This window comes from Indicator indicator, chromosome 3, assembly GCF_027791375.1.
Source record: "Indicator indicator isolate 239-I01 chromosome 3, UM_Iind_1.1, whole genome shotgun sequence".
In the NCBI taxonomy this organism is placed as follows: Eukaryota; Metazoa; Chordata; class Aves; order Piciformes; family Indicatoridae; genus Indicator; species Indicator indicator.
This window is the reverse complement of record NC_072012.1, coordinates 11,205,358-11,226,904: the sequence shown is the minus strand read 5'-3', so window position 1 is coordinate 11,226,904 and position 21,547 is coordinate 11,205,358. Positions and strand designations below refer to the sequence as shown.

The following is a 21,547-nucleotide window of genomic DNA, read 5'->3' as shown; positions in this document are numbered from 1 at the left end:
CAGGACAAGGGGCAACGGTTTTAAACTGAAGCAGGGTAGGTTTAGGTTGGATGTAAGGAGGAAGTTCCTCATAGTGAGGGTGGTGAGATACTGGGAGAGGTTGCCCAGGGATGTAGTTGAGGCCCCATCCCTGGAGACATTCAAATCAGACTTGATGTGGCCCTGAGCAGCCTGATCTAATTGGAGCTGTCCCTGCTTACTGCAGGGATGTTGGACAAGATGACCTCTGAGGGTCCCTTCCAACCTGATGCAGTCTGTGACTCTGTGATCCAGAGAATCACAGAATGCCACTTTGGAAGAGACCTCAAGGATCATCTGGTCAAACCTTTCTAGCTAATAGTATAGTTAAAATGAGATGGCCCAGAAAACAAGGCTGGAGCCAGAGCACAATACAGAAGAAAATGCTGTTGGGTAAAATATGCCTCAGGTTAGCAGGGAACTGGGATTATGGTGCAGGGGGTAGAGGGCACAAATCTTCATTGGTTCTGCTGTACAAGGAACAATTCTCCTTTCTCTTTTCCCATATGTTTTGGCATTTGTCAGAAGGTTCCCGAGTACCACAGCTTTGGTCAGGATGGTTTGCTCACTGCTCACATTGTCAAGGGTTAGGGCTGGGCTGGTGACTAAAGAAGTGACAGATGCTCTATATGAAGCCTTCTCTACTTAGGACACATCCCATGGTGGGGAGGTTGGAGTTGGTGAACTCCCTTCCAGCCTAAGCCATTCTATGATTCTCCCTTCCCAAAGGGAAGAGAAAGGGAATAAGAGACATGGGTTGGGAAAGGAACTAGAACAGCTGGAAGGGAAATAAGAACAATCCAATGAAACAGATACAAATAGACACAAACCAGTATCAAACCAAATCCCTGATGGCAATGATGGCATCACCATCACCACTGATGCTTGGGGCAGGCACTGGGGAAGTCCCAGCTTGGACTTAGTGGCAGATGGGAGCTGGATTTTGTAACTAAATTCAGGGACACACAGATCAGGATGGAAGGCAGAATGGACCGAGTCCTCCTTGGACACCAGCCATTGGAGAAGAGGCTTGACCCTGCTGATCCCTCAGATTTATCCTGAAGATGGTGTCTATGGGATGGAATCCCTTGTTGGTCAGCTTAGGGTCACTTGTTCAGTCTGCTTCTCCTCACAGCTGCCACTGCTAACTTCCTGCACCCCAAGGTGGGGCACAAGATGTAGCAGTGCCCTTAGTCTGCACAGGAACAAGTCTAAGCAAGAACCTTTCTACAGCCCAGCTTTTGGCAGTGACTCTATTCATCAGTGTTGTCACTGCTAGAAACAGCCACTGTGTATGCAAACATGCCCTGAACTTCAGCAAGCAGGGTTCTGAGAGGAACCTGAGCTGAGAAGTCAAATGACTGAACAGAAGTAGTTCTGCTCTTGCTCAAACCAGGATGCATTCGCTCTGCCTCTTGCATGTGTCCTAAGTAGACCAGAGACAGGTACAGTTCTGAGCTGTTGCAAGGCCACGCTGATGAAATTACTGCAGAGAAGGTGCTGTGGGCCTGGGAATGGTTATTTCACTTCTTCAAGATCACCTTCCACCTTCAGGCTTCTTTCCCTTTGTTGCACATTGGTCAGCAAGTAGGCATCACACAGTGCATGTCTCTGCTGCTCAGGGTGGATTTTGCCTAAATGTCACTTGATGACCTCTGCAGACATATCAGGAACATGGAAATCATCTCATCTGCTACAGGGACAGCTGGGAACCACCTGGCTTAGGGGTCTCAGTTGTTTTAAGACCAACCCCTTGCTTTCAACAGGTTGTCCAGGGTGTGTAACCCTTTGCACATGGTATGCCAGGAGGCAGACAGGGAGGCCTGTTGCATCAGGTCAGAGTTCTCCCCAAGATGACCTCAGCAGGCTGCATCAGCCAGGGCTTGCATCACCACAAATTAGTTAACCTCACAAGGTGTCGCACACAAAGTCAGGGATCTCCTCATGGGTGAATCATGTGTTTTAGCAGGTCTCTTCCCTAAGGGCTTGAGAAGAAGAAGGGCTATTTAATGCTTACATCACAGAAAGCACTTCATGTGGCATGAAGTGCTTCAGGATGCAGGACATCACGTTCTGGTCCTAATGAAAATCATTTAAGTGGCACTCATGTGCGTGACTCTGCTTCATGCCTGCCCTCTCAGCTCCTAGTTGTTCATCCCCTATTTTAGTTGACTCTGCATGGCCTGTCCACATCCCAGTGACAAGAGATGTGCAAAGACATCAAGCAGTGTTTCTGATTCTTTAGACTAAGCTTAACAAATTTTGCTCTTATATTGTAGGAGAAATGGACATTGTGAAGGGTCTAGAGCACGGGTCTTGTGAGGAGCAGCTGAGGGAACTGGGGTTGTTCAGCCTCGAGAAAAGGAGGCTGAGGGGAGACCTTCTGGCTCTCTACAGCTCCCTGAAAGGAGGAGGTTGGACAAGCCAGGTAACAAGGGATGGGATAAGAGGAAATGGTCTCAAGTTGGGCTCAGAGGAGGTTTAGGTTGGACACAAGGAGCAGTTTCTTCCCCAGAAGGATTGTCAAGCCGTGGACGAGGCTGCCCAGGGCAGTGGTGGAGTCCCCCACCCCTGAAAGGATTTAGAAGATATGTAGATGTGGTGCTGAGGCATGTGGTCTAGTGGTGGATTTGGCAATGCTGGGTTGGACTCCATGATCTTGGAGCTATTTTCCAACCTTAATGATTCTATGGTTCTGTGTTTGATACTCCCCCAAAAAAGATCAAGCTCGATGTGATTTTTGCCTGCTCCTCCCAGGAGGCATCATCCCTTTGCTGTTCTCTTTTTTTTTTTTTTTTTTTGTCCTTAAAAGTGGTTGACTTCACTAATCCTAAAAAGCACCACCCATATCTGAAGGAGTCACAGTCTGTCCTTTCAACAAGGGTACAGAAACTCGCTGCATCCCAAGTTTCTGAGAATCCTGTGGTGGACAAGCCAAAATGTCCTGATCCCACAGCAGCTGAGGTTAAACAGGCACAGATTTGCTGAGGGCAGCTCTCCACGGGAGAGAAGCAAACAAAGCTAAGAGGGGAAAAAAAAAAAAAAAGCCAGGGGAGGGGACAGCAGAACATTCCTCCTGCCTGTTACTCAAGAAAAGGGCAGTAAATACAAGCACTGGACATAGTAAAAAAGCCATCATTTAAAACTAAAATCAAGAATTTTGATGTCTAGCAGAACCTTTAATACTTACCATAGAATCATAGAATGGTTTGGGTTGGAAAGGACCTTAAATCAACACCTCCCCAGTTGAGACACAGACACGTTCCACTTGACCAAGTTGCTCAAGGCCTCATCCAGCCTGTCCTTAAACACCTCCAGGGATGGGGCATTGTGCTCCAGTGCCAATCATGCATCTGCAAAATGGGCATCTCTGTGATAATATATGGGACAACACTGTCCTTCTCAGAAGGACTGGACTGCAAGATCTCTATCACACATTTTTCTTTCTTCATAGCAATTTATATATTATTTAATATTTTCTGGGCATCCTTTTTCTGAGCACCTCTCCTACAAGGACAGGCTGAAGGAGTTGAGTCTGTTCAGCCTGGAGAAGAGAAGGCTCTGAGGAGACTTTATAGTAGGCTTCCAGTAGCTGAAGAGGGCTACAGGGAAGCTGGAGAGGGACATTTTACAAGGGCCTGTGGTGATCAGACAAGGGGCAATGGTTTGAATCTAGAGCAGGGAAGACTTAGATTAGACATTAGGAAGAAGTTCTTTATTATGAGTTTGGCAAGACACTGGAGGATGATGCCCAAAGAACCTGTGGGTACCTCATACCTGGAAATGTTTAAGACCAGGTTAGACGGGGCCCTGAGCAACATGGTCTAGTAAGAGGTGTACCTGCCCATAACAGGGGGGTTGGAAGTAGATGATCTTTAAGGTCCCTTCCAACTCAAGCCATTCTATGACGAAAATGCCACTGCAAACTCTCTGCCTGTCCCACAGCCTCCACAATGGGGAAAAGCTCAAGGAGGACCCTCCAGATTGGTTAGGGCAGGTAGGCAGCAACGCAGCCACTCTCCTATCTCCAAACGAACTGGGTTTATTTTTACCAGCACAAGAGACCTTTTATTTTGGAGATTTGTAGCCATGCCAGGAATAATCTGACTTTGAACAAACAAACACAAAAAAATACAAACCCTTTGCATCTACAGCCGGGCCTGCTGGGACAGGCAGCCCGCTTAGAAGAAGGGGAGAGGTTCAACGCAGCCCCTGGCTAGCAGAGCAGTGCCAGCACAACCTCTAAAGCCCAGAGCAGACTTTAAAGCACAGGTCTAGACAAGAAATTATTATTTTTTTGAGCAAGGAAGGTTGAGGCTGGTAAAGAAAACAACTTGCAGCAGCAAATGAGTTATGCTCCAGTGGCAGCAATGAAAGCTGCTGTCAAGAAGATTGTGTCCCACCACCACACCTGGGAGATGGCTCTAGGCAGTGGTGGGTCTCAACGCTGCAAGTTCCAGCAAAGAAGGGGGGAAAAAAAAAAAAACCACCAAGATGCACATTTGGCTTTGTCTCTCTTCAGTGCAAATAGTGCAAGCACCACTCTTTCCAAATTGCTTTCCATCATGAGATCATAGAATCAGAGAGTGTATCCGTTGGAAGGGACCCTCAAAGGTCACCTTGTCCAACACCCCTGCAGTGAGAAGGAACATCTTTAACTAGACCAGTTTGCTCAGGGCCCCATCAAGTTAAACCTTGACTGTCTGCAGAGATGGGGCCTCCACCACCTCCCTGGACATCCTGTTCCAGTGTTCCACCACCCTCATATTAAAGAACTTCTTCGTAATCATAGAATGGCTTAAAAGATCCAACCCCTGTGCCATGGGCAAGGACACCTCCCACTAGACCAGGTTGCTCAAAGCCTCATTTAGCCTGGTCCTAAACACTTCCAGGGATGAGACATCCACAACTCCTTTGGGCAACCTGTTGCAGTGTCTCACCACCCTCATAATAAAGAGCTTGTTCCTAATGTCCAACCTAAATCTACCCTTCTCTAGTTTAAAAGCATTGCTCCTCATCTTATTACTACACACCTAAGATGTGATGGAGCCTTCCCCTCCACCCTCAGTGGCTGCCTCTATTGCCTTGCCTTGAAGTAGAGCCTCTCAGAAGTCCTATTTTGGGGGGAGTTTAGGAGGAAATTGTTGGAGAACAATCATAGGATTGGTTAGTCTGCAGAAGAGGAAGCTGAGGGGAGACCTCATGACTCTCTACAACTCCCTGAAATGAGGTTAGAGTGAGATAGGGGTGAGTCTTTTCTCCCTAGTGATAGAACAAGAGGAAATGGCCCGAAATTGTGCCGGGAAGGTTTAGGTTGGACATGAGGAACAATTTCTTTGCTGCAAGAGGCATTGGAGCAGGCTGCTCAGGGAGGTCACCATCCCTGGAGGTGTTTAAGAAACGTGTGGCCGTGGCACTTTGGGACATGGTTTAATGGCTGTGGTGGTGTTGGGTTGACTGTCAGTTGATGATCCTGGAGGTCTTTTCCAACCAAAAATTCTATGACTCTGGCTATGAAATAAGCGGCCTGGAGAGGCCTCCCTTACCGCTGGGCTCACGGCCTTCGGTGCGGGGCTTACAGCATAACAGGTGGGGCATAGCGCCGAGGGGCGTGGCTTCCCGATGGCTGGGCGTGGCTTTGCTGGTAGCCCCGCCCCCGGCGGTGAGGTCGGGTCGCGGCTGGGCGGTGGCCTCAGAGCGGGCATGAGCGAGAGCTGAGTCGGCTGCGCTAAAGGCTTCGGGGAGGGGTGGGGGGAGAGAAGAGCCGCTGGGAGCGGTGACCATGGTGGCTCACGACGAGCTCGGGGGATTGCTCCCCATCAAAAGGACTATCCGGGTGATTGATGCGCAGAATCAGTCCTTCAGGGAGCAGGAGGTGAGGAAGAGGGGGAAAATTTGGGGGGCTAAAGGGGGGAAAGGGGTGGGTTTGGGAGACTCTGCACCTTCACGCCTTGTGCGCCGGGAGCTGGCTCAGAGTGAGGTGCAGGCAGCGATTTAGACGAAAACTCAAATTTTCCTTTAAAACTCCAATGTCTAACCCCAGGAGTAGTGGGAGCGGGGAGCCGAAGCCAAGCCTAGCACCTCACTGAACCACCCCTGCACCTCTCAGTGGGGTTTCCATTAAAAACCTGCCTGTTGCTCTCTGTCCTCTTTCCACTGACAGGTTTTTTCCTATATAGGGCGTTTGTTTGCTGCGTAACCCCTCCTTAAAAATAATAATCATGGGTGTTGGTTGGAGTTTTGAGGATTTTTCTCTTTTTGGGGGGGAAGTATTGTTGTTGCTTTGATCTGTTGTTATGTAGATGAGAATAATTGCAGTGTTCAAATGCCTCCTGCTGAGACAGAAGGCAGAAGTTCAACAGCCAGGTAGGGACTGGTTGTCTTGGGCTGAGTTTTATGGCTGAGAGTAGCAGTGAGATGAGGAAAAGTTAATTAAAAAAAAAAAAAAAAAAAGATGGTTCCAGACATCTCTGGGGTTTGAGAGGTTTGTGTTGCCAGCCTCTTAAAAAGTCCTGGCTTTAAAACAGCCAGACTTGGGCAATCTCATTGTGGAAAAGGGAAACCAGATCTGCCAAAGGAGAGTAAATCAACTCTAATTCTTCAAGTATGTATTTTCTGTAGGGTAGAACCAGCATGTTGGGTGTCACAGAATGGTTTGGATTGGAAGGTGCCTTTAAAGGTCATCTAATCCAGCCCCCCTGTAGTGAGCAGTGACATCTTCAACTACAGCAGGTTTCTCAGAGCCTCACACAACCTGACCTGCAATGCTTCCAGGCATCTGCCACCACTTTGGGCAGCCTGGGACAGCATTTCACCACGTTCACTGTGAGGTTAAACTTTGGGTCTGGGCTTGGGTAATGACTTCTCAGCCAGTGCTCCTATCAGTGCCAGGTACTGAGTTGCTATCAAGAGCCACTGCAGTTATCAGCAGAGTGTGAGGCCAGATTTCCTCCTTGGTGGTAAACAGCCCAATGAATTTGAGAAAGAAGAAGGTTGTCATCTCTATACCAACCTATCAAGCCAGAGCCTGGTTGTTCAATTTGAGTGCAGACAGCAGAGCTTGAGGTTCAGCAAGCTCCTCGCACGTGAATCTTAAGATAATCAGGTGACAATTTCTGGCAGGAATTACTCAAGCTGGTGACTAAAATCCCCTTTTGCTTAGCTGGCTTAATAGGAGAAGTTTCGTTATGCATGGCTTTTAAATTTGTCACCTTATTTGTGTGCCTTGGTCCGTGAGTGGCACGTAGAACATTGCTCTCTAGTAAGTGATCCTTGTAAAACCACTAATTATTATTACCTAGTACAGGGGGAAAGGTTTGTAGGTGTGCATGCTGCTAGTGGAAAATGTTCCTTGCTCAAAAGCAGAGCCTGGTTTCTATCAAGCAGCAAAGATGCAAACCTTTCACAGTGTGAAGAGTTAACCTGAGCTCCAACGCTCTTGACTGGTGGTAAGTTCTGCCTGCCAGCTGAGGCACCCAGGCACAAATATAGCTTTTGTGTGCATGTTTATGATGTATCTGCTTTTAATAAAGAGTCCCCTGGTTAAAAATACATTAATTATAATGTGAATGGAAGCGAGAAGCACTGTTGAACTCGCTGAGGTTTTAATTGTCTGTCGGTGCCATAGTGCTTAACATCTCCAGCTTGGTACAGAAGCGTTGCAGACTTCATTCTAATCTGGGCTGCTCTAAGTAATACAGTGTGGAGACAGGCTAATCATTGTTTGCAAGAACAGCACTAAAAAAAAACCGCCAAAGCACTGAGCCAAAGTTATCCATAGCATGAACTGCGGCTCAGTTTACACCCTCCAGCCGGCTGAGTTTGACTGTAAGGGGAGTGCGTGACCCCAGGCTGAAATGCAGATCTCAGAGGTGAGGTTTCTAAGGAGAGGGGGTTTGTTCCCCCCTTCCCTGCCTTGGTTCAAACGGTATCGCTGGAAGGAGAAGAAAAAAGATGTTGGGTTGTTGGGGTTATTTTTGGCAACCAGGTCTGAGAGCACTTGCAGGACAGAAAGTGGGATTTGTTTCCCTTGAAGAGAGGGGAAATGGCCTTTTGCTCAGCTGAATTTACGGCGCACAGACGTTTTTCTCTTGGCTGAACGCCCCAGGGAGCACATCGTGTCTACAGACAGCGCTCAGGTCGTGCCAATCTGTGTGAAATTCCTCCCTCCTGGGAGCAGAAGAGCTGTGCTCCCACTTGAGGAAAGCAGTGACTTCTGCTGCGAGCCTGCTTTTGCAGATCTCAGAACGTATCAACTGTTCACAAAAGCAGTGATTTATAAAGGCAGGGAGCCCCTTTGCTCCGCCTGTCCCCAGTGCCGAGGCAGGAATGCCTTCTGCCAGACCTTGTACGTGTGCATGTGTTACTTCAGCCCTGCACAGATGTGCCGGGAAGGCATCCACACATGTCCCTTTGCACAGAGTGTGTCATTGTATCTCCTCTCTGGAAAGGCCATGGAGTTGATCCTTCAACAGCAAGCTGCAAAAAGACTTCACAGGCATTCTAGATCATAGAATAGAGTCACAGAATCACTTTCATTGGAAAAGACCTTAATGATCAAGTCCAACCATTCTCTTACAGGTCTGCTGCTAAACCATGTCCCTCAGTACCACATCTTTGTGGCATTTAAACACCCCCAGGAATGGTGAATCGAACACCTCCCTGGGGATCCTGTTGCAGTGTTTGAGAATCCTTTCAGTGTAGAAGTTTCTTCTGATGTCCAACCTAAACCTCCCGTGATGCAACTTGAGGCTATTTCCTCTTATCGCTTGTTGCTAGGGAGACCAATCCCCACCTCACTCCAATCTCCTTTCAGGGTGTTGTAGATAGCCCAGGGTCTCCCCTGAGCCTCCTTTTCTCCAGGCTGAAAAATGCCAGTTCCCTCAGCTGCTCTGCATAAGACCTGTTCTCCAGACCCTTCACCAGGTTCACTGTCCTTCTCTAGACCTGCTCCAGCACCTCGGTGTGCTTCTTTAAAGCACCGAGGTTTCTTGCTATTCATTTTCAGTGTCACTTTTTTCTTTTCCATGCTATTTATATCACAGAGCTGTGTGTGGTTTATGTTTGTATTTTCTGCTTACATTCTTGCTGTTTCTTAAGCGTGTCTTGGCCTGTGTCCCTTTATTCTCGCACACTGATGTATGTTTTTCTAGAAGCAAACACCCATCCTTTTCCTTCACTTCAGAAATGTCTGTAACTAATCAACATTGCCTTGTCTAATTTTGAGCTCAGCCTAACTTCCCAGCCTTCTGCATAATCGTTTTCCTGACAGACTCTTTCTTGGTTGGCAAAGGAAAGAAGCAACCATAGTATTCCCCATGATGTATCAAAATCCAGCTGAGCACTGAGGTCTCATGGTTGAGGACACTAAGGTGCTGGAGCATGTCTGGAGAAGGGCAACAAAGCTGGTGAAGGGACTGGAGAACAAAGCCTGTGAGGAGTAGCTGAGAAAACTGGAGTTGCTTAGTCTGATAGAGGAGGCTGAGGGGAGACCTTACTGCTCTCTACAACTCCCTGAAAGGAGACTGGAGTGAGGTGGGGATTGGTCTCTTCTCCCTAGTGTCCAGTGATAGGATAAGAGGAAATGGCCTCAGGAGAGGTTTAGGTTGGGTATTAGCAAAAATTTCTGTAGTGCAAAAGTGGTCAGGGAGTGGAACAGGCTGCTCAGGGTGGTGGTGGAGTCACCGTCCCTGGAGACACGTGGATATGGCACTTTGGGACATTGATTAATGGCCATGGTGGTGTTAGGTTGATGTTTGGAGTCAATGATTATAGAGGGCTTTGCCAACCAAACCCATTCTATGATACTCCGTTACAGCTTTTCCCCATTCCTGTATTACCTCCCTAGTTCTAAGCTTACCTAAACCTTTCAAACACAGCTTGGAACAGGCGTTGTGCTGTACCAAGAGGTCTTTCTGTTCTGCATCACTCATAAATTTCTTTTCATGTTTCCCCTCCCCTGCAACTCTGAAGGCTTCATTCAGTGTGAGCTCACCTCCCCTGTTGCTTAACACGGCATGTAGGCAGGCAGACAGCCACTCCTCGGCTCATGTTGCTGAAATCGGATCTTACACAGGGAGCTTTTATGCGTCCTCAATCTCATGACTGGAATCCAGCTCTCTATGTGCCTATTACCCCTTTTTTGGCTTTCAGCATCTGTCACTTCTGTTGCTCCACAGAAGTGAAGGGTTGGGACACCTCATCTTGCAATTTCAGACTGGAAATAGAGACAGGGGAAACCTTGTCCTAAGCAATCTTTAACTTTTAGCCTTTGGAAAAGAGCAGGGACTCAGCCATAATTAACCAGAAATGCCTCATAAGCCTTTAGTAACATTTCTACTGAGAAGAGCTCAAAAAAAGAGACTGCTTCATCAGAATTCCATACTAAGAAGCTTTCTTTTGACGATGAGTCACATTGAACCATCTGCCAGATGTTTAGGAGCAGCAGGGCACCTCATCTAGCTTTAAGCTCTGAGCCCATCCCTTCCTGGCCATCCCATGGTGCCCACCTTTCCTGTACAGTCCTTAAAATATACTAATTTGGGTGTGAAATGGATAGGATTCCCATCATGGTGACAACCTCCAGCAGGCTCCAACAGACACACCTCGCCTGCGAGGACAGTCTGAAAGAGTTTGGGTTGTTCAACCTGGAGAAGAGTGAGACCTTAGAGCAGCCTTCCAGAATTTGAAGGGGGCCTCTAGGAGAGCTGGAGAGGGACATTTTATAAAGGCATGGTGTGGCAGGACAAAGGGTAATGGCTTCAAACTGGAAGAAGCTCAATTTAGACTAGACATTAGGAGGAAGTTCTTCCCCATGAGGGTGGTGAGGCACTGGAATGGGTTGCTCAGAGAAGTTGTGGAGGCTTCAAGCCTGGAAGCGTTCAAAGCCAGGTTGGAAGGGGCCTTCAGCAACCTGGTCTAGTAGGAGGTGTCCCTGCCAATGACAGGGAGATTGAAACTAGGTGATCTTTATGGTGACCTCCAACCCAAAGCATTCTATGAAGATGTTAAAACCTGATCTGAGCTTAAGCAGCAGGTTTCCATAGGGCATTTCCTCTTTCTTGGCAGCCTTTTGGTCAGGACAGAACTGAAAATGCTCTGGGCTCAGGGATTAGTGGTGTAGAAAAGCAGAAGCTCTTATCTTTCAAATCTAAACAACGTGTAGGAAAAATTATGATGACTTGGTGGGGTGTAGAGAAGGGGGAGTAGAAGGAGGAGGAGGAAGCTTTGTAAGCTGAAGGTTTTAAACTTGATCCACTTTGTGTGTGCATTTCCCTTGCAGGAATGTTCAGCATGTGGTCATTTGCTGTTTGTTAGAATAGTTGCTGAGGCCATCCTGGGCTCCAACTGCTACTTTTCTCTCCAAAATAAAATTAAAATGGAAAAAATACATTCTTTCTGCAGAGAAAAACATGATAAAATATAGAAGGAGATCACAGCTCCATCTTTAGATGACAGTCACTTGTTTTAAATGCAGAGGAGAATGCTTCAGTCTATTTATGTTCAGAGCCTAACAGTCCCAGTTGAAGCCCTGTTTTGATTTCTGACTGGTGTGGGTGTTATCTTACCTCTTTTACCCTGGGCAAAGACTCCAAAGTTTAATTGCAGCCTTGAAGTTCAGACAAATATTTACAGCCTCAGCTTTCCTTTTAAGATGAATGGCTGCTTCAGAACACTCGCTGTGCTACATTTCCCACTCCTTAAGTGGGCTCATGCTTTTTAAAACTGCCTGAGCCACTTGAGATATGAATCATAAAACCATTTCAATTGGAGAAGACCTTTAAGATCATCAAGGTCAACCATTCTCTAATGCTATCAAGTCTGGCACTAAACCATGTCCCTCAGCACCACATCTCTGCAGCTTTTAAACACCTGCAGGGATGGGGATGCAGCCATCTCCCTGGGGAGCCCGTTCCAATGTTTGAGAACCCTTTCAGTGAAGAAGTTTCTTCTCCTATCCAACCTAAATCTCTCCTGGTGCAACTTGAGACCATTTCCTTTTGTCCTACCACTTGTTACTAGGGAGAACAGACCAGCACCCACCTGGCTCCAGCCTCCTTTCAGGGAGTTGTAGAGAGCCAGAAGATCTCCCCTCAAACCTCCTTTTCTCCAGGCTGAACAACCCTAGGTCCCTCAGCCATTCCTCACAAGACTTGTGCTCTAAACCCTTCACCAGCTTCTTCTCTGGACCCTCTACAGTACCTCAATGCATTTTTTTGTAGTCAGGACCACAAAACTGAACTCAGTATTCAAGGTTCTGAGTAGCAGGGGACAGAAGGGACAAGGTGAAAGTCACAGCCAGTAAGATCTGTTCTCTGCTTTGTTGACAGGAACCAAGCAATAAGCGGGTTCGGCCGCTGTCACGGGTCACATCCCTGGCCAACCTGATCTCTCCTGTCAGAAATGGTGCAGTTCGGCGCTTCGGGCAGACAATACAGGTAAAAACCAGGAACTTCTGGTCCTCAGAGCCCAGAAATACAGAGAAGGTGCTGCCTGTATGATGTTGCTAAAGCAGGCACTGAGATCATGAAACATCCCTTGAAAATCCACTCTCTGATTTGTGCAAGCACAGAAAGCTTGGTTGGGACGTGGGGATGAGTTCAGGAGTTCAGAGGTGATTCACTAGATAAACAGGTAACTGAAGGTTTAAGCAGTAACAACAATCAACTAATTCAGATAAGGAGAACAAGTTGATAAAGCTATAGCAGTGCTTGAGATACATGTGTTGGAGCATGTGCTTCAGGGTGAACTGCTCTTGCTGTGCAGTGAGGTAAGAGAAGTGTTATCCCAAGGATTCCTTACCCTACCCGTGCAGATAAAAGAGCTTCTGTGTCTGGCTTTTAGTAACATTGCTAATGGTGAGAGCAAAGTTCAAGTGGCTCCTGATTAGCCCCGTTCTAGGTAGTTATGATCCTGCTTTATTGACTTCCTCATACCTTGGAAATAGACCCAAACTTTACCTCCTCCCTAGGGCTGCTGTTGGATGCGTGCGGGAGAGGCTCAGGGCAGAGCTTGCCAACCTCTGGCCTCTCTCAGCAGCTTGATTAAAGTGTTCCTTTATCTAAGGAAAAGTGTCTGGGTGTGTTTTCCTGCCCTGCACAGCAGGAGAGGATGAAGGATTGGGAGGGGTACGGTTAATACTACAGCTCTTCTGAAATGTTTGCCCGTCAGATTTATTTATTTTTTAACAGATTTTTATGTTTGTTTTAATCCCTTTAGTCATTCACCCTTCGCAGCGACAGCAAATCTCCTGCCTGCGCCCAGAAGCCATGCAGCAGATCTGCTGCCCCTACTCCTCCTAAACGAAGGAACAGCGTGCTCTGGTCTGAGATGTTAGATGTCAACATGAAAGAATCCTTGAGCACCAAAGAAATCAAGCGCCAGGAGGTAGGAGAATCACAGAATGTTAGGGCTTGGAAGGGACCTTGAAAGATCATGTAGTCCAACTCCCCCTGCCAGAGCAGGGGAAAGGCTACAGCAGGTCTGGGAAAGGCAGCCAAGCCCTTGGCTCAGGCTATTTGCTTGGCAGAGAAGGGAGCAATGAACGTTTGTGGGTGACTTGGTCTTCCCGTGCACCTTCACTAGATTTATTTGTGCACTAAGCATGGGAAAAGGTAGAGTTGTCTCTCTGGAGTCACTAGGGAGCTCATCTCCGCAGTCTGATCCTTCAGAGATGCCAAACTCTGCGTGGGGGTGCTCCGCATTTCTGAAATGTGAGCCCCAGCCCTGCTGGTTGCTTTGCAGCAGCCCCAGAGTGGAGCTCCTTGTAAAGCCAGCTGTCTTTCTCTCAAAGCTCTTAACAACTGGTTGAAAGCCAAACAGCAAGGCCTTGGCTTGCCTTTTTTCCTGTAGTTCTTAGACAAATCTTCTAGTGACAACACAGAAGCTGACTAAAGACGCCTGGGATTTGACCTCTGAGGGTTTTCTGGGGTTTGGGTTTTTTTGTGCTGGCCTATGTTAAAAGCTGTGATTTAAAAGGGGCTAATATTTAATTTGGCTTGTGCACGAGCCTTGGAGCTTTCACACACTTGTAAGTGATGTTGCTTTCTGGAAGCTGGGAAAGGCAGCAGATTTACTTGAGATGGTGGTGTCCAGGTGCCATGATTTCAGATGGCAAAAGCCCCTATTCAGGCTGCAGAGACAGGATGTACATTATGTGAGCGTTCTGAAAGGCTCTTTCAGAAGAAAGCTGGGATTAAAAATTACTCTCCATTCTTTATCCCTGCCCCCCACAGGCAATCTATGAGATGTCCAGGGGAGAACAGGACCTAATTGAGGACCTCAAGCTTGCCAGAAAGGTGAGTGGTGTCTTTTTTTCTGTAGTCATTGTGGCCAGCAGGACTAAGGAAAGGATTGTCCCCCTGGACTGGGGCCTGGTGAGGCCACACGTCAAATACTGGGTTCGGTTTTGGGCCCCTCCAAGAAGGACATGGAAGTGCTGGACTGTGTCCACAAAAGGACAACAAAGCTGGTGAAGGGTCTGGAGAACAGAGGAATGGCCTTACAAGGAACAGCTAAGGGAACTGGGATTGTTCAGTCTGGAGAAAAGGAGGCTGAGGGCAGACCTCATTGCTCTCAACAACTTTCTGAAAGGAGGTTGGAGTGAGGTTGGGTTGGTCTCGATTCCCTAGTGTCAGGTGACAGGACAAGCGGAAATGGCCTCAAATTGCACCAGTGGATGTTTAGATTTGATATTAGGGAAAATGTCTTTACTGAAATTTACAGGCATTGGAATCAGTTATCCAGGGAGGTGGTAGAGCTACTGTTCCTGGATGGGTTCAAGAAATGTGTGGACATGGCACCTTGGGACATGGTGGTCTTAGGCTTGACAGTTGGACTTGATGATCTTGGAGGTCTTTTCCAACCAAAACAATTCTATGATCCTGCCTTACAGAAAATAAGGAACTTCCTTTGCACCTTCACACAGGACATAGCAGCTTTATCTGGCCCAGAACCCACAGCTGGAAAGCTGGCCTGGAAAGTTGACCTCTACTGATTGATTTGGTTGCAACAAACCCATCAAAGAAAGGACTGTGCTTTGCAGTCCTGCAGAGCTGGCTGGGGAACCTCTCTCCTAGCTGAGAACAGTTCAGACAGGAAAGTCCTTTTCATTTGAAGGCCTTGATGCCTTCATATGACCTGTTTTGGTGATCACAGTGGATGTTCCTGTCGGCTTCACTTCTGTCTGTCTAAACATCTCCTGGTATTTAAATTTTGTCAGCTTTTGGCTTGGGGGATTTGAAGATATTTTAATACTGGTGTTCTTTGACAGGCCTATCATGATCCCATGCTGAAACTCTCTATCATGTCTGAGGAGGAACTCACCCACATATTTGGGGACTTGGATTCCTACATTCCTCTGCATGAAGGTAAGAGCAGCTGGATCATTCTCACCTATGATGCTGACTAACTCTGTGCCTTCTTACGTTAGAACATCTTGCTGGGGCATCATTGCAATTTCATTTTCTGTGTTTCAATTCCAGACTTGTTGGCAAGTTTAGGAGAAGCAACAAAACCAGATGGAACAGTGGAGCAGATTGGGCCCATTCTTGTGAAGTGGGTGAGTACATAACTTGGAGACAACTGGCTGAAAATGAGCTTCAGGAACATTTAAACCTAGAAGCCAAATATCCCTGGGCTCTTGTGGCCTTGAGCAAAGAGATTGACCCGGAAATCCTGGCTCCACTGAAACAATGGGTCTCTGTCAGCTGTAATGGGCCACCATTTCACCCTGGGGCCTTGGGCTGGTGTGACTGCAATGATTTGCTGATTTATGCTGGAAATGTCTCTGTCTTCTGAACTGTTTGTCACTACTGTGATTTCAGTGGTGGTATCACTGTTGATCTCAAACATCTGAACTTTCGTGGCCCTGCATGAGGGTGCCCTTGTTCTCCTCACAAAAGACTGGCTAGTCTGTTAGCTGCTTTGAGTGGGCAGAGTATCACAGTAAGGGCAGTGGAACTCCCCAGGTTTGACATGTCCATGTGACTTGCTTTCCTTTTGTGGAATCTGACTCTTGGGTATTCTGTTCTCCTGCAGTTACCACGGCTCCATGCCTACAAAGGTTATTGTAGCAATCAGCTGGCAGCCAAAGCCCTTCTGGATCAGAAGAAGCAGGACCGCAGAGTGCAGGACTTCCTTCAGCGCTGCCTTGAGTCTCCCTTCAGCCGCAAGCTGGACCTCTGGAGCTTCTTGGACATCCCTCGAAGCCGACTGGTCAAGTACCCACTGCTCCTGAAAGAGATCCTGAGGCACACTCCCAAAGACCATCCTGATATCCAGATTCTGGAAGAAGCCGTAAGTAATAGTGATTTCATGATCCCTCTTCTGACTTTAGCCTGTGGTTCTGGAGGCCCAGAAAGCTTTCTTAAACCCTCAGCAATTTCATGGGGTAGTTTTCTTGATGGGCACAAACCTGCAACTGTGACCCTTTGTGAAAGCAAGTGGGAGATCACACGGGCTCCATCGTTTGGAGTTCTTTAATAGCGCTTAAAGGGAAGGAGAGCTTCAAGAAAAATGTGTCCAGCAGGTCTAGGGAGGTTCTCCCCCCCCTCTAATCTGGTTTGATGAGACCACAGCCGGAATACTGTGTCCAGTGTTGGGCTCCCCAGTTCAAGACAGACAGGGATCTACTGGAGGGAATCCAATGGAGAGCTGCAAGGATGACTGGGGACTTGAACATCTCTCCTATGAAGAAAGGCTGAGAGACCTAGGGCTGTTCGGTCTGCAGAAGAGAAGACTGAGAGGGGATTTTATTAACATCTATAATATCTGAGGGATGTGTGTCAGGATGAAGGTGATGGTTTCTTTTCTGTGGTGCCCAGTGATAGGGCGAGAAACAGTGGGTATAAGCTGGAGCACAGGAGGTTCCATCTCAACGTGAGGAAAAGCTTCTTTCCTGTGAGGGTGACAGGACTGGAGCAGGCTGCCTAGAGAGGCTGTGGAGTCTCCTTCTCTGAAGACTTTCAAAACCCACCTGGACACTTTCTGGTGTGACCTGCCCTAGGTGATCCTGCTTTGGCAGGGAGGTTGAACTTGATCTGTAGAGGTCCCTTCCAACCCCTAACGTTCTGTGATTCTACACAAGCTAAGGTCACAATTTAATGCTTTGTAAATGTTTTACTTTATAGATATCTATAATCCAAGGAGTCCTCTCTGACATCAACCTGAAGAAGGGGGAGTCAGACTGCCAGTACTACATTGACAAGCTGGAGTACCTGGATGAGAAGCAGAAGGACCCAAGGATTGAAGGCAGCAAAGCTTTACTGTGCCATGGGGAACTGAAGAATAAAAATGGACATGTAAGTCCCTTGGGTTCAGGGTAATTAATCCTCAGGTTTGAAAACCTTCCCTCAGAGATTGTACAAACTGTTTGTTAGAGCAGAAGCAAGAGCTCTTTCCATCTTCAGGATTAGTTTAGACAATTAGCTAAATATAACAAGCAGAAAAGAAAGCATCTGACAGCAGTCTGCGTTTCAGGGTGCAAGGGAAAGTTTCCAACTGACAGATTTACAATTGGGCCTTCAGAAGCTGGAAAATAATTAGCCCTAAATTACCATCCAAAGTGTGCTTCGTGCCCCAGCACTCCATCAAAAGGGATTTCCTGCTGGCTGTTTACTTTCAGGTGCTCTGACATTCCCCAGCTTTTCCAAACAAAAGTCTTCCTGCAAAACCTTGTTTGCCTTTGAGCTGCACTGCCAGGGGTTTGTCTCCTGCTGCTGTAGCACTGAAAGACCCTTCTGCACTCCAGGGTGTGCTGCTTTTTGTTTGGGCTTGTAGAAGCAGCCTCATTTTTAACATCAGATCTTTTTCTGTTTGATTTTTTTTTTTTGGGGGGGGGTTGATTGGTTGGTTTTTTTGTTCAGTTCAGGCATTACACTGCTGCACCTGTGAAGCATTTTTTTATTGTCAGAAAATATATTGAATCATAGAATGGTTTGGGTTGGAAGGGACCTTAAAGATCATCTATTTCCAGCCCCACACCTACCTTGGCAGGGACGGCAGGGACACCCTCCAGTTGTTCAAGGCCTCATCCAACCTGGCCTTGAACACCTCCAGGGAGGGGGTTTCCATGACCTCCTTGGGCGACCTGTTAGAGTCTCTCACCACCCTCACTGGAAAGAATTTCTTCCCAATCTCCAGTCTAAATCTCCCCTCTTCCAGCTTCAATCCATTCCTTTATCCTATCACTACAAGCCCTTGTAAAAAGGCCCTCCCCAGCGTTCTCATAGGCCCCTTCGGGTATTTGAAGGCCACTATAAGGTCTCCATGGAGCCTTCTCCTCTCCAGGCTGAACAGCCCCAATATATTGCTTCTAATCTTGCTGTTCATGGCAGCTGCAAATCATAACTCATGTTTTAAAGGTTGTTTAAACAATAAACCAGTTGATGCAACTCTAGTCTGTGCCACCACTCCTCCCAGCACCTTCAGGAAACTTGGAAAGTTAATGTGGGTGAAACTTGAGATAATGTGGCCTTGAATCCCAGAGGGCGTGCAGTCTCTCGGGATCCAGAGTGCACCACCTTGCTCATGTTCAGGTCTCTCTTCCTTTGCAGAAACTCTACGTCTTCCTCTTCCAAGACATCCTGGTGTTGACCCGGCCGGTCACTCGCAATGAGCGTCAGGCCTACCAAGTGTACAGGCAGCCCATCCCCGTACAGGAGCTGATCCTTGAAGACCTGCAGGATGGTGATGTGAAAATGGGAGGGTCCTTCCGAGGAGCTTTTGGCAATTCTGATAAAGGTAAGGACCAAACCAGTTCACTTGTGTGGGTATCTGTGTCTGAGGAAAGATTGAGCAATCTTGTCTAGTGAAAGGTGATCTTTAAGGTCCCTTCCAATCCAAACCGTTCCACGATTCTGTGGTTACACTTGCACATGGATCCCAGGGACTGAGGTTCCTTTGGGAGAGCTTGGATCAGCAACAGTGTGGCCGCAGGACTGGGGAAGGGATTGTCCCCTGTACTTGGCTGCACCTCAAATCCTAGGTTCAGTTTTGGGCCCCTCCAAGAAGGATATTGAGGTGCTGGAGCAGGGCCAGAGAAGGGTTAAAAGTCTGCTGAAGGGTCTGGAGAACAGGTCTTGTGAGGAGCAGCTGGGGGAGCTGGGGTTGTTCAGCCTGGAGAAGAGGAAGCTGAGAGGAGAACTTCTGATTCTCTATAAACTCCCTTAAAGCAGGTTGAAGCTAGGTGGAGGTCATTTTCTTCTCCCAAGGAACAAGTGATAGGACAGGAAGAAATGTCTTCAAGTTGTGCTAGGGGAGGTCTAGGTCAGACATGAGGACCAAATCTTCCCCGAAAGGGTTGTCAAGACCTGCAACAGTCTGCCCAGAGCAGTGTTGGAGTCCCTGTCCCTGGAGAGATTTCACAGCTGTATAGATGTGGTGCTGAGGGCCATGGTTTAGTGGTGACCTGGCAGTGCTGGGTTAAGGTTAGATGAGCTCACAGGTCCTTTCCCACCTAAACGATTCCATGATTCTATGGTATCTGTTAACATCCACCTTCAGGCTGCCCCTGCTGGGCTTTGCAGTTTACGTTTGGTGGCCCTGAAGTGCAGCAGGTGCTTAGACTAGGAGACCTCTATTTCCATGTGTCTCTGCTGGCTTGTAGGGCTTTGGCTTCTTTTTTTTTGTTGGGCGTTTTGAACCCATTCCCTGATGCAGAGCAGGGCAGCCCAGGCCATTTGTCTAGCAATGGAATCTCTAAATATTGAGCTAGGACCTGATCTGCTTTTTAACTCTGTTTACCTTCAAGCTAAAAATATCTTCCGAGTTCGTTTCCAAGAGCCCTCTCCGGGCCAGTCCCATACGCTGCAGGCCAACGACGTCTTCCACAAGCAGCAGTGGGTCAACTGCATCCGAACCGCCATCGCTCCCTTCCAGCCAGCCGCCGCTGCCGCTGAGCTGAAGGACCTGCCCGAGCTGAGCGAAGAGAGCGAGGAGAACAACCCCTCCGTGCCCAACACCAGAGCCCAGAGGAGGCAGTTGGCCATGTCTGGCATCACCGAGATGGAGCTCGACGAAAGCACATCCGAGCGTGGCTCCACCTTGGACTCGGAGGAAAGCAAAGGCACCAAATCTCACAGAACGTCGTCTGGGCACAGGAAAAGCAGGGAGAAGCAGCTGAGTGGGAAGAGGAAAGAAACCTTGGTGTGAAGAACCTGAGGCCAAACTGTTTATTTATAAATAACTGTGTACATTTTCCTTCCAATGTGAGCACCATGGAGTCGCTCTGCTGAATGGGATCTTGGGTTGGTTTTCATGTTGTCATGGCAGCTACTGGTATCCAGCTCACTGTTGAACTGGAGTCTTTTTTTACCTACACCACCACCACATTTAACCTTGGAGTTAGTGCCACAAGAACCCAAAGTGCTCTTCAAACCTGCCACAGTTTGCTCATGGCAGGTTTGAAGAGCATTTTGGGTTCAGAAATATTTCCACAGGTGAGGTTCGAGGCTGGGAAAGTGGAGGGGTTGAGGCTTTGAATTGGGAATTGGAGACTGGAAAGTGGGAACTTGGGTTGTCACCACAAGCCTGGTGGCACCACCTCCCTTTGCAGGGGGGGGGTCTGGAAAATGGGAACTTGGGTTGTCACCACAAGCCTGGTGGCACCACCTCCCTTTGCAGGGGGGGTTTGGCTCAACACTGCAAGGCTCAGCATCGCAATTCACATTTTCTTCTCACCTGGTAGAGCACATTTTGCGTGTGGTTGGAATCCACCTTCTTGGAGGTAAAAAAGCAGAGCCCAGGTTCAACAGGTTCTCAACCTACTGGAATCTTTGATCTTGGCATGTCCTTTGTACATTCCTCATTTTCACTCTTGTAACCTGCCAGATATTTAAATGTTTGTGTTTGGGTTTTGGTTTTTTATTAGTTGTTTTGTTTCCAGTTTGGGGGTGTTTCCGGGGGGAGGGGAGTTCTTTTGGGGTTTTTTTTGGATGGATTTTTTTTTTTTTTTTTTTTTTTTTACTTTTGTATTTTGTTGTTGTTGAAACTTGGCTTTTCCTTTCAAGTACTTGATCCTTCTCACCCTGAGCCCTGCAGGCGGTGTGGGGTTCCTCGCCTCACTCCGCAGCTCTGCGGGGCGGTGGGCAAAAGCCGGAGCGTTACGAGCTGATGATGATTGTGAGGAAAACTAACTCAATGTTACCCCTGTGACCATGAGGAACCTAAAACAGCTCGTGGTTCTATGCTCCTGGCCCTACTGAAAGAGAACTGCATTGCCTGAGGGGGGTTGTAGGAAGGTTGTAGGCATGTTGTAAAGGGTTTGGGGAGGGAGGAGGAGCAGCGGCTAGAGTAGAAGGGAGTGAAGGTAGATGTTGTTGTCGTTGTTGTTGTTGATGTTGCCTTTTGGAGATGAAACGCCAAGGAGGCAGGACTGGAGGCAACCAAGGGGTTTATTGCATGTGGTAGAAAGGTAGAGAAGAGAAAGAGTTGATGAGGTGTAAGGACAGAGAAAGTAGTGGTTGTAAATACTCATACCGGCAACACTGCCATGTTCTAGTGGTCCAAAGATAGGTGTGAGAGATGCCAG

At 47.7% G+C, this 21,547-nt stretch overlaps 1 protein-coding gene across 1 annotated transcript; it reads left to right on the top strand.

Annotated features, from left to right (window-relative positions):
• The first annotated feature begins 5,800 nt into the window (after nt 1-5,800).
• On the top strand, nt 5,801-20,445 carry NET1 (neuroepithelial cell transforming 1). Its single transcript, XM_054399406.1, has 10 exons — nt 5,801-5,893; nt 12,348-12,455; nt 13,237-13,404; nt 14,253-14,315; nt 15,290-15,386; nt 15,501-15,577; nt 16,057-16,314; nt 17,148-17,318; nt 18,573-18,759; nt 19,769-20,445. Exons 1-10 carry the CDS (start codon nt 5,801-5,803, stop codon nt 20,167-20,169), a joined length of 1,623 nt encoding a protein of 540 aa, XP_054255381.1. The 3' UTR covers nt 20,170-20,445.
• Nucleotides 20,446-21,547: the final 1,102 nt, after the last annotated feature.